Below are 13,233 nucleotides of genomic sequence, written 5' to 3' on the forward strand. Positions count from 1 at the left end.
CAGTTCCTCCAGGTGTTCTGAAATTCACACATGAATTTCTCAGAAAATTCGTACAAGAGTTACTTCGGAAGATCTAGTCGGAGTTCCTCCGAAAATACCTCCCGATATTCCTGTTAACTCCTTGTTCAGGGGTTTGGTTTGAAAATTTCTCAAAAAGTTCCAATGAAAAGTTCACCAGGATTTTATAAATTCTTCAAATAGTTCTTCCAGAAGTTATTTCAGAAACTGCTCCTGAATTGCCTCCTTCAGAAGTTCTCTTCAAGATTTTTTCCGGAAATTTCTCCAGGAGTTCTTCCAGGAGGTCCTTCAAGAATTATTCCAGGAGTTTCTCCTGAAATCTGCCAGGAGTTTCTCGGAAACGGATTCCACCGGAAGTTTCTTCAGAAAATTTTTCCGATATACCTCGGCAAGTACCTCCAGAAAATCCTTCAGATTTTTCTTCCGAAATTCCTCCAGAATATTTTTAGGAAATTTCTCCAGGAGTTCCTTAGAAAATTCCTTCAGGAGTTCATATGACAATTCCTCCTGAAATTCCTCAGCGGGATCCTCCGAAAAGTTCTTCAGTTCTTTTTGCTCCAACGGAAATTTCCCACAAATCTTCCTCCAGTTCCTCCAGAAATTCCTCCAAAAATACCTCTAAGAATTACTCTGAAAATTTCTTCAGTAGCTTCTACAAAAACTCCTTCAAAAGTTCCTTTGGAAATTCCTCCAAGAATTGTATATGAGTTTCACCGGAAAATTTGCCAGGAACTCCCCTAAAAATTCCGTCTGGATTTACTCCAGAAATCCCTTAAAGAGCTCTTCGGATATTCCTCCAGAAGTTCATCCAGAAGGTCCTTTAAGAATTATTCCAGGAGTTCCTCTTGAAAATCTTTCAGGAGTTTCTCTTAAAAGGAGTTCCTCCGGAAATAACCGCAGCCCGGGTAGACGTAATAGCTCATTAACAGTAAAACGTGATATTGATAATAAAACATGATATAAACTTGTTTGAAATAAGAGTAAAAATAACAAGTGAAAATAACAAAAATTTGTACCGAAATATCATAAAAACAATAACAAGAACTTATCAATATCTTGAGCTATTAGTTTGTTCTTGTTAATAGCAAAACCTGATACTTTTATGATATTTCGGTGCAAATTTTTGTTATTTGCGCTTGTTATTTTACTCATATTTCAAACAAGTTAATATAATGTTTTGTTGTCAATATCACGACTTCTACTTGTGAGTAGCTCCTCCGAATATTTCGAATTACTCCGAAATTTTTTTGAATAGCTTCTACGGAAATTCCTTTAAGAGTTCCCTCGAAAATTCCTCCAAGAATTGTATATGATTTTCGACGAAACATTTGGCAGGAACTCCTCCGAAATATCCATCCGGACTTTCTCCAGCAATTCCTCTTGGAACTTTTTTGGATATTCCTCCAGAAATATCTGCAGAAGTTCTTCCGGAAACTCTCCAAGATATTGTTCCCGAAATTCTTCCAAGAGTTCTTCCAGAAGGCCCTTGAAGAATTATTCCAGGAGCTCCTCCTTAAAATCCTCCAAGAGTTTTTTCGGAAATTCCACAACGATTTCCTCCGCAAGTAACTTCAGAACCTTCTTCCGAAATTCCTCGGCAAGTACTTCCAGGAATTCCTCCAAGAGTTTCTTCGGAAGTTCCTCTGAAAATACCTCTAAGAATTACTCTGAAAATTCCTTCGGTAACTTCTACGGAAGTTCCTTCAAGAGTTCCTTCGGAGATTTCTCCAAGAATTATCCACGAGTTTCTCCGGAAATTTCGGCAGGAACTCCTCCGTAAATTCCTTCAGGAATTTAAGGAGTTTAAGAAGTTCCTCGGGAAACTCTTCAATGCTTTTTCCGAAAATTCCACCAGGAATTCCTCCAAAATACCCTTCAAGAATTATTCCAGGAGTTCTTCTTGAAGATCTTCCAAGAGTTTCTCCTAAAATAGTTACTCTGGAAATGGCTCCAGTGGCTCCCCCAAATATTCCGAATTACTCCGAAAATTCCTTCAGTAGCTTCTACGGAAATTCCTTCAGGAGATCCTACGGAAATTCCTCCAGAAGTTTTAATACTCGCAATATAATTTTTTTTAATTTTTAATTTTAATTTTAATTTTTAACTTTCAATTTATATTTTTAATTTCTAATTTGTAATTTTTAATTTTTAATTTTTAATTTTCAATTTTTAATTTTTAATTTTTAATTTTTAATTTGAATTTTTAATTTTTAATTCGAATTTTTAATATTCAATAATAATATTTAATATTTAATATTTAATATTTAATATTTAATATTTAATATTTAATATTTAATATTTAATATTTAATATTTAATATTTAATATTTAATATTTAATATTTAATATTTAATATTTAATATTTAATATTTAATATTTAATATTTAATATTTAATATTTAATATTTAATATTTAATATTTAATATTTAATATTTAATATTTAATATTTAATATTTAATATTTAATATTTAATATTTAATATTTAATATTTAATATTTAATATTTATTATTTAATATTTAATATTTAATATTTAATATTTAATATTTAATATTTAATATTTAATATTTAATATTTAATATTTAATATTTAATATTTAATATTTAATATTTAATATTTAATATTTAATATTTAATATTTAATATTTAATATTTAATATTTAATATTTAATATTTAATATTTAATATTTAATATTTAATATTTAATATTTAATATTTAATATTTAATATTTAATATTTAATATTTAATATTTAATATTTAATATTTAATATTTAATATTTAATATTTAATATTTAATATTTAATATTTAATATTTAATATTTAATATTTAATATTTAATATTTAATATTTAATATTTAATATTTAATATTTAATATTTAATATTTAATATTTTAATATTAATATTTAATATTTAATATTTAATATTTAATATTTAATATTTAATATTTAATATTTAATATTTAATATTTAATATTTAATATTCAATATTAATATTTAATATTTAATATTAATATTTAATATTTAATATTTTTTATTCAATATTTAATATTTAATATTTAATATTAAGATTTTAATATTTAATATTTAAGATATTTAATATTTAATTTTAATTTTAAGATTTTAAATTATTTTGAATTTTAAGATTTTAAGATTTTAAGATTTTAAGATTTTAAGATTTTAAGATTTTAAGATCTTTAAGATTTTAAGATTTTAAGATCTTTAAGATCTTTTAAGATTTTAAGATCTTTAAGATTCAAGATCTTTAAGATTTTAAGAAGATCTTTAAGATTTTGAAGATTTTGAAGATTTTAAGATTTTAAGATTTTGATCTTTAAGATTTTAAGATTTTAAGATTTTAAGATTTTAAGATTTTAAGATTTTAAGATTTTAAGATTTTAAGATTTTAAGATTTTAAGATTTTAAGATTTTAAGATTTTAAGATTTTAAGATTTTAAGATTTTAAGATTTTAAGATTTTAAGATTTTAAGATTTTAAGATTTTAAGATTTAAGATTTTAAGATTTTAAGATTTTAAGATTTTGAGATTTTAAGATTTTAAGATTTTAAGATTTTAAGATTTTAAGATTTTAAGATTTTAAGATTTTTAGATTTTAAGATTTTAAGATTTTAAGATTTTAAGATTTTAAGATTTTAAGATTTTAAGATTTTAAGATTTTAAGATTTTAAGATTTTAAGATTTTAAAGATTTTAAGATTTTAAAGATTTTAAGATTTTAAGATTTTAAGATTTTAAGATTTTAAGATTTAAGGATTTTAAGATTTTAAAATTTTAAGATTTTAAGATTTTAAGATTTTAAGATTTTAAGATTTTAAGATTTTAAGATTTTAAGATTTTAAGATTTTTAAGATTTTAAGATTTTGAATTTTAAGATTTTAAGATTTTAAGATTTTAAGATTTTAAGATTTTAAGATTTTAAGATTTTAAGATTTTAAGATTTTGAATTTTAAGATTTTAAGATTTTAAGATTTTAAGATTTTAAGATTTTAAGATTTTAAGATTTTAAGATTTTAAGATTTTAAGATTTTGAGATTTTAAGATTTTTAGATTTTAAGATTTTTGAATTTTTAGATTTTGATTTTAAGATTTTAAGATTTTAAGATTTTAAGATTTTAAGATTTTAAGATTTTAAGATTTTAAGATTTTAAGATTTTAAGATTTTAAGATTTTAAGATTTTAAGATGTTTAGATTTTTAGATTATAAGATTTTTAGATTTTTAGATTTTTAGATTTTAAGATTTTGAATTTTAAGATTTTAAGATTTTAAGATTTTAAGATTTTAAGATTTTAAGATTTTAAGATTTTAAGATTTTAAGATTTTAAGATTTTAAGATTTTAAGATTTTAAGATTTTAAAATTTTAAGATTTTAAGATTTTAAAGATTTTAAGATTTTAAGATTTTAAGATTTTAAGATTTTAAAGATTTTAAGATTTTAAGATTTTAAGATTTTAAGATTTTAAGACTTTAAGATTTTAAGATTTTAAGATTTTAAGATTTTAAGATTTTAAGATTTTAAGATTTTAAGATTTTAAGATTTTAAGATTTTAAGATTTTAAGATTTTAAGATTTTAAGATTTTAAGATTTTAAGATTTTAAGATTTTAAGATTTTAAGATTTTAAGATTTTAAGATTTTAAGATTTTAAGATTCTGCTTTTTTTAAGATTTTAAGATTTTAAGATTTTAAGATTTTAAGATTTTAAGATTTTAAGATTTGAAGATTTTAAGATTTTAAGATTTTAAGATTTTAAGATTTTAAGATTTTAAGATTTTAAGATTTTAAGATTTTAAGATTTTAAGATTTTAAGATTTTAAGATTTTAAGATTTTAAGATTTTAAGATTTTAAGATTTTAAGATTTTAAGATTTTATTTTTAAGATTTTAAGATTTTAAGATTTTATTTTTAAGATTTTAAGATTTTAAGATTTTAAGATTTTAAGATTTTAAGATTTTAAGATTTTAAGATTTTAAGATTTTAAGATTTTAAGATTTTAAGATTTTAAGATTTTAAGATTTTAAGATTTTGAATTTTAAGATTTTAAGATTTTAAGATTTTAAGATTTTAAGATTTTAAGATTTTAAGATTTTAAGATTTTAAGATTTTAAGATTTTAAGATTTTAAGATTTTAAGATTTTAAGATTTTAAGATTTTAAGATTTTAAGATTTTAAGATTTTAAGATTTTAAGATTTTAAGATTTTAAGATGATTTTAAGATTTTAAGATTTTAAGATTTTAAGATTTTAAGATTTTAAGATTTTTAGATTTTAAGATTTTGAGATTTTAAGATTTTAAGATTTTAAGATTTTAAGATTTTAAGATTTTAAGATTTTAAGATTTTAAGATTTTAAGATTTTAAGATTTTAAGATTTTAAGATTTTAAGATTTTAAGATTTTAAGATTTTAAGATTTTAAGATTTTAAGATTTTAAGATTTTAAGATTTAATTTTTTCGTCTTCCCACAAGTCAACGCATGTTTGCATTGCTTCGCAACTCCTTCTGTTATTCGCAGTCCACTTGATTGCTCTTGTACGGGATAGTGGGTGGAAACATGAACCCAGCAGTTTTGTCCTGTGCCTGAAAAAATATTAAATAATTCATTAACTGTTCAGTACTGCTCGAGGTTTTTATGTTAGTCGATAAGAAATTAGAGCTTACCTGCTCGGTTTTATTTTTCCTGCTTTTGATCCGTTCGAAATACTTTAAAAAGTTGAGGTAAGGTGCATGATCACGACGCAACAGTATGGCTCTGTATGACGTATGATTGCAGAGAGATCGGTTCCTGGATCGATTATCCAGGACGATTTTGAATCTGTAAAAAAAACCCACAATCGTCAAGCGATCGGAACAATCATCGTTAAGAAATTTACCTGCACAATTCAATTCCGGCATTGAAGGTGTGAACGAATTCATCGTAGGTATGAACAAATCCTGCAGCTCTAGCATCCTTTCGATAATTGCCTCTCTGAAAATGATATAATAAATTGCAAAGGCTGGGTACAAATAAAACTACTAACAATACTTACCCATGAACAGATTTTCTCCCACTTCCAGGTCAGAAACACTGTATGCACATTTCAATAACTTCCTATCCACTTAATTTAGTTTTTAAAAAGCAATTAGTTCAAATTATAATCGTATTCAATGTGAACAGAATGGAGTGAAAACTGAACTGACTGCCGGCTTTGTTGACATTTACAGCAGCATGCATTATGAAGCAATACTACTGATGGTGGCGGTAATATTACGCTGAGTTCGCGATATTCACCTATTTGGCAGGTAATTTGGCGTTGGATCGACGTAACTGAAATATGAACTTTCTCAATTGAATGTTGCGACGAGGAATTTAATAAAGCGTCAATATGGCACAATATTACGTTAAATACGTTATTACATCGGATTTTCATGTACGTTTTACGAAAATACGTCGCGGCATATTAATATATTTTTTGCTGTGATAGGTTGTCCGATAGTGCTGGCAGAAACATTGGTTTCTTGCATATGGTTTAAACAATCAATTTTCGAAACGTAATAACATTTTTTGTAGACCTTCCAGCTACGTACCTTCTTCGGCAAAGTCTTTCGGCATCTTCCAGTCTATATGCTAACGTATTGAGTCACGTGATTGATAATAAATTGAAGCCGCTAATAGCAAAAATGTAAAAAAGTACGTTTTCCCATACTAACCTCCATGTAAATTTAAAACGCGATGCGGCATGCGAGGTTGCAACCAATCGAGCCCATATTTTGCACAGTTGATTGCACAGCAAAAAAAATATTAATATGCCGCGATGTAACTTTGTACAACGTACTTGAAAAGTCTACGTAAAAGTCAATTTGTTGTATTTTTAAATCATATCGATGCTTTATTACACAATTGAACGTAAAATGAGATGGACAAAATATTTTTTTTCGTTACGCTCAAATTACAGAAAATTACCTTCGTAAATAGTTATTTTATTACACATAAAACGGTGCACATCATGCTGGTTGGAAATGAAATGCAATATTACCTATTCAGGTGCTTTATTACGTAGATTTGATGTAAGATTACCTACGACGCTGTGATCGCGCTCATGTCCAGTCTGAAACGAACTGACAGCCATATTGAATTTTCGCGTTTTCGGTTGTCGGTTGTTTATTTTAATATTCCAGTTCGGTCGTTTTAAATAATATATTTATATAATTTGTGAATTAAAATTCAAGTCCGGGAAAAAGTGCGTTGTGTGAAAGCGATGGTTAGCTGACGTGATCACCGACTATGGGAGATGAACTTCTCCGCACGAAAATCGAGGAGCGGGAACAACAATATTTTGCTTCGAATTCAATCGGAGGTAAGTTTTCAATCAGCGGGTAATTGATATCAAATTCCAAATTGTACCTAAAATCCTTTTGTTTTATTGCAATCGTTACAGGATTTGACAATGCTTTTTACGAGTTCTTCTGAGCGCTAGGAAAAGCATCCAGAAAAAGGGTCCCACAAAAGTTTGTTGCTGTCGTCGCGTAGCAAAGTGATGGGGAATTTTTCCAACCTCAAATTGGTAAGGGAAAGTGTTCCTGTTCAGCCGTTCCTGTTTCAAAAAAGTGATTGATTGCTCTCGCTAGTTTAATTTAGATTGAAAACAGAAACGATTGTTATTTAGTAAATGTTTACCCAGGGCTGCTTACCCAGCATGAATTCAAAATTTAACGCAGGGCTGTTTACGAATTTTTTTTTTCCTTTTTTTTTGCAAACAAGATGTTCTAACTAAATTATAAATAAACATACTATTTTCAATGAAATAATATATCAAAAATATGAATGTTCCAATAGAGTACTAAATTAAGGATTTTATATGTAAAACTTATAACAAAAAAAAAACAGAATCACTCAAAGCTAAATATTTCTGAAACGTGAATAAAATTAAAAATTCAAATTTTACAGAGAGAGATTTCAAATCTCCAAAATAATTCAAAAACACCCTAACAAATTTCTGTTTTTAGACTTAAAATCTCACAATAAAGGAACTTAAAAATTAAATAAGAAATTGAAAAATGGTGAAATTTTGAAACGTTTAAAATTTAAAAAATGGGAAAAAAAATTGAAATTTAATAACTTTAAAATTAAAAAAAAATTAGGCCTTTTTGCCTTTCTCGTATACTAAGTATACGGTAAAGGCTATATGATCGCTCCAAAAACAACCTTTTTATAGAAGGCCCGGAGACCGGCCCGGAGGATGACGGTTTAGAAATTTTTTGAAATTTAAAAATTAGATTTTTTTTTAAACCTGCCAAAGTCGTCTTTTCCCCTATGACAATTTGTTTTTAAAATCAATTTTCAAATTTTTAAAAACTTAAAAAAATTGAAATTAAAAAATTTAATTTTTTTTTCTGGGAATTCCTTCGGAAGCTCCTCCAGGAATTCCTTCGGAAGCTCTTCCAGGAATTCTTCCGGAAGTTCATCCAGGAATACCTTCGAAGTTCTTTCAGGAATTCTTCCAGGAATCCCTACGTAAGTTCCTCCAGGAATTCCTTCGGAAGTTCCTTTGGAAATTCCTTCGAAAGTTCCTACAGGAATTCGTTCGGACATTCCTCCAGGAATTCCTTCGGAAGTTCCCCCAGGAATTCCTACGGCATTTCCTCCAGGAGTTACTTCGAAAGTTCTCCCAGGAATTCTTTCTGAAGTTCCTCCAGGAATTCCTCCGGAAGTTCACCCAGGAATTCCTTCGGAAGTTCTCCAGGAACTCCCTCGGAAGTACCTCCAGGAATTTTCTCGGGAATTCCTTCGAAAGTTCCTCCCGGAATTCCTTCTGAAGTTCCTCCAGAAAATGCTTTGAGAGTTCCTTCAGGAATTCTTCCGGAAGTTATTCTAAAAATTCCTCTGTTATTTTCTCCAGCATTTCCTCCGAGAGTTTCTACAGAAATTCCTTCGGAAGTTCCTCCAGAAATTCTTTAGGAACCTCCTCCATGAATTTTTTCGAACCTCCTCTAGAAAATCCTTTGAGAGTTCCTCCAGCAATTCTTCCGGCAGTTATTCCAGGAACTCCTCTGTAAGTTCCTCCAGGGTTTCCTCCGGAAGTTCCTTTAGGAATTCCTTCGGAAGTTTCTATAGCAATTTCTTTCCAGAAATTCCTTAGGAACTTTCTCCAGGAATTCATTCGGTAGTTTCTTCAGGAATTCCTTCAGAAGCTACTACAGGAATTCTCCTGGAAGTTCATTCAGGAATACTTTCGGAAGTTCCTTCTGGAATTCCGGAAGTTCATCCAGAAAACCCTACATAAGTTCCTCCAGGAATTCCTTCGGAAGTTCATCCAGGAATTCTTCGGAAGTTCCTCCAGGAGTTCTTTCGAAAGTGTTTCCAGGAATTCCTTCGGAAGTCTTTCGGGAATTCTTACAGAAATTCCTTTGAAAGTTCCTCCATGAGTTCCTTCGGAAATTCCTCCCGGGATTCCTTCAGAAGTTCCTCCCGGAAATCCTTCAGAAGTTCCTCCAGAAAATCCTTTGAGAGTTCTTTCAGGAATTCCTTCGGAAGTTGCTCCGGAAATTCCTTCGGAAGTTCCTCCGGGAATTCCTTCGGAAGTGTCACCGGGAATTCCTTCGGAAGTTCCTCCGGGAATTCCTTCGTAAGTTCCTTCGAGAATTCCTTCATAAGTTCCTCCGAGAATTCCTTCGGAAGTTTCTCCCAGAATTCCTTCGGAAGTTCCTCCGGAAATTCCTTCGCAAGTTCCTCCGGGAATTTCTTCGGAAGTTTCTCCGGGAATTTCTCCGGGAATTCCTTCGGGAGTTCCTCCGGGAATTCCTTCGGAAGTTCCTCCGGGAATTCCTTCGGAAGTTCCTCCGGGAATTCCTTCGGAAGTTCCTCCGGGAATTCCTTCGGAAGTTCCTCCGGGAATTCCTTCGGAAGTTCCTCCGGGAATTTCTTCGGAAGTTCCTCCGGGAATTCCTTCGGAAGTTCCTCCGGGAATTCCTTCGGAAGTTCCTCCGTGAATTCCTTCGGAAGTTCCTCCGTGAATTCCTTCGGAAGTTCCTCCGGGAATTCCTTCGGAAGTTCCTCCGGGAATTCCTTCGGAAGTTCCTCCGGGAATTCCTTCGGAAGTTCCTCCGGAAATTCCTTCGGAAGTTCCTCCGGGAATTCCTTCGGAAGTTCCTCCGGGAATTCCTTCGGAAGTTCCTCCTTGAATTCCTTCGGAAGTTCCTCCGGAAATTCCTTAGGAAGTTCCTCCGGGAATTCTTTCGGAAGTTCCTCCGGGAATTGCTTTGGAAGAAACTTTTGGAGTAATTTCAGGAAGAACTTCCGAAGGCATACTTGGAGAAATTTCCGAAAGAATTCCAGGAGGAATTTCGGTGGGAACTTTTTTAAGAACTTCCTAAGAAATTCCTGGAGGAACTTCTGAAGGAAATCCTGAAGGAACTTCCGAAAGAAATCCTGGAGGAGCTTCTGATGGAATTTCTGGAGAAGCTTCCGAAGAAACTCCTGGAGCAACTTCCGAAGGAACTCCTGGAAGAACCTCCAGAGGAACTCATGGAGAAACTTCCGAAAAATTCCCGGAGGAACTTCCGAAGGAATTTCCAGAGGAACTTCCGATGGAATTCCCGGAGGAACTTCCGAAGGAATTCCCGGAGGAACTTCTGAAGGAATTCCCGGAGGAACTTCCGAAGGAATTCCCGGAGGAACTTCCGAAGGAATTCCCGGAGGAACTTCCGAAGGAATTCCCGGAGCAACTTCCGAAGGAATTCCCGGAGGAACTTCCGAAGGAATTCCCGGAGGAACTTCCGAAGGAATTCCCGGAGGAACTTCCGAAGGAATTCCCGGAGGAACTTCCGAAGGAATTCCCGGAGGAACTTCCGAAGGAATTCCCGGAGGAACTTCCGAAGGAATTCCCGGAGGAACTTCCGAAGGAATTCCCGGAGGAGCTTCCGAAGGAATTCCTCGGGGAGCATTCGAAGGAAATTCTAGAGGAACTTACGTACGAGTTCATGGATGAACTTCCAGAAAAATTCCTGGAAGAGCTTCCGAAGGAATTCTTGGAGAAACTTGCGAATGAAATCCTGGAGGAAGTTCCTAAGGAAGTTCTGGAGCAACGTCCGAGGGAATTATTGTAGAAACTTCCGAAGAAATTCCTGGAAGAACTTCCGAAGGAAATCCTGGAGGAACTCTCAAAGGTTTTTCTAGAGAAACTTCCGAAAGAATTAATGGAGGAAATTCCAAAGGAATTCCTGGAGGAACTTCCGAAGCCATTTCAGGAGGAACTTCCGAAGCCATTTCAGGAGGAACTACCAAAGGAATTCCTGGAGGAACTTCTGAAGGATTTCCTGGAAGAACTTCCGAAGGAATTCCTGGAAAAACTTTTGAAAGAATTCCCGGAGGAACTTCCGAAGGAGTTCCTTGAGGAATTTCCGAAGGAATTCCTAGAGAAACTTCCGAAGAAATTCCTGAAGGAGCTTCCGAAGGAATTCCTGGAGGAGTTTCCGAAGCAGTTCCTGGAAGAACTGCCGAAGGAATTTCTAGAAGAACTTCCGAAAGAATTCTGGAGAAACTAACTAATCCCTGGAAGAACTTACGGAGAAACTTTCGGAAGAATTCCTAAAAGAACTTTCAAAGGTATTACTGGAGAAACTTCCGGAAGAATTCCTGCAGGAACTTCCGGAGGAGCTCCTGAAGGAACCGCCAAAGGAATTTTTGGAGGAACTTCCAAAGGAATTCCTGGAAGAATTTCCGAAGGAATTCCTGGAGGAACTGACGTAGGAATTCCTGGAAGAACTTCGTAGGAACTTCCGGAAAAAATCCAGAAGGAACTTCCGAAGGTATTCCTGGACGAGCTTACGAAGTGATTGCTGGAGGAACTTCCGGAGGAATTCCTGGAGGAAATTCCGAAGGAATTCCTGAGAAACTTCCAGAGGAATTCCTGAAGGAACTTCCGGAGGAATTTCTGGAGGAACTTCCGGAGGAATTTCTGGAGGAACTTCCGGAGGAATTTCTGGAGTAACTTCCAGAGGAATTTCTGGAGTAACTTCCGGGGGAATTCCTGGAAGAACTTCCAGAGGAGTTCCTGGAGATGTTTCTGAGGAATTCCTGGAGGAAGTTCCTGAGGAATTTCTGAAGGAACTTCCTGAGGAATTCCTGGAGGAACTTCCTGCGGAATTGCTGGATGAACATCCGAAGAAATCATTGGAGAAGCTTCTGGAGCAATTCCTGGAGGAGCTTCTGGAGGAATTCCTGGAGGAGCGTCTGGAAAAATTCCTGGAGGAAGCTCCGGAAGAATTCCCGTAGGAAAATCCGGAGGAATTCCTGGAGGAACTTCTGGAGGAACTCACGTAGGAGCTTCCGGATGAATTCTGGATTAACTTCCGGTAGAATTATTCAAGGAAATTGTGACGGAATTGGAGGATCCTCAGGAGAAATTGCTAGAAGAATTTTCAGAGGAATTCCTGGGAAGATTTCCAATGGAATTCGTAGAGATATTTGCAAAGAAGTATCTGGAGGAATTTCCAGACAAACTTCCGGACGAATTCCTAGAAGAACTTCCTGAAGTATGTTTGGTAAATCTTCTAAAGATTTTTTTAGAGGAACTTCCTAAGCAATTTCTGGAGGACTTCCTGAAAAAACTTTCGAATAAATTCCCCCGCCTCTATTGCCGATAACCAACAACGCGACGCCGCCACGCCACCGCCGATAAAATATAATACATGAATAATACTAGAATATATAGTTAATCAAATGATTTGAATAAAATATAACTAAAAAAATAATTAATTTAATTTATTTTAATTAAATATTAATAATTAGAAATTAAAGATGATTAATTAAAAATATTTATACAAAAAAGGATTGAAAATTTTAAGTTAAAAGTTCAAGTTTTTGTGGATACAATAAAATGCGTTTTAAATAAATAAAATTTCGAAATTGTTGCATCTGAAAATGTAATTTCGAACATGAAAGAAAAATATCCGAATACCCCTAACCCCGCTGCTGAAAGCGGGGTTCATCCTGACCTGTTTTTACGTCGTTTTTCAGTTACATCGCAAATATTACGTCGCAAATGAATTACACGGCTTTAATTTGAAAACGAATTATCAAGTACGTCAACTTTTGGTTACGTCACCCTAATGTAATATAACATTATATTTACGACGGCGATGATGTGCATCAAATCTGATGTGGTATTACTTTTTATTTTTTACTGTGTGGGGTTCCAAAACGATCCAGAAAAACCTTGATCTCACT

The 13,233-nt window shown here is 32.1% G+C and overlaps 1 protein-coding gene across 1 annotated transcript; it reads right to left on the bottom strand.

The window, feature by feature from the left end:
• Positions 1-5,481: 5,481 nt before the first annotated feature.
• LOC134214537 (uncharacterized) lies at positions 5,482-7,135 on the bottom strand. The gene is made up of 4 exons (XM_062693896.1): positions 7,088-7,135; positions 5,900-5,994; positions 5,688-5,841; positions 5,482-5,606 (listed from the first exon to the last, which is right to left on the bottom strand). The coding sequence occupies exons 1-4, from the start codon at positions 7,133-7,135 to the stop codon at positions 5,532-5,534; spliced, it is 372 nt and encodes a 123-aa protein (XP_062549880.1). The 3' UTR covers positions 5,482-5,531.
• Positions 7,136-13,233: the final 6,098 nt, after the last annotated feature.

This window comes from Armigeres subalbatus, chromosome 2, assembly GCF_024139115.2.
Source record: "Armigeres subalbatus isolate Guangzhou_Male chromosome 2, GZ_Asu_2, whole genome shotgun sequence".
Lineage (NCBI taxonomy): Eukaryota > Metazoa > Arthropoda > Insecta > Diptera > Culicidae > Armigeres > Armigeres subalbatus.

What these genes read in the sequence shown, in the direction of transcription:
- LOC134214537 (XM_062693896.1), bottom strand. Translation starts at nt 7,135, where the DNA reads ATGGCTGTCAGTTCGTTTCAGACTGGACATGAGCGCGATCACAGCGTC. An exon ending in ATGAGCGCGATCACAGCGTC is followed by an intron (nt 5,995 to 7,087) that starts GTAGGTAATCTT and finishes TATCATTTTCAG; the next exon opens with AGAGGCAATTATCGAAAGGA. An exon ending in GCCGGAATTGAATTGTGCAG is followed by an intron (nt 5,842 to 5,899) that starts GTAAATTTCTTA and finishes TTTTTTTTACAG; the next exon opens with ATTCAAAATCGTCCTGGATA.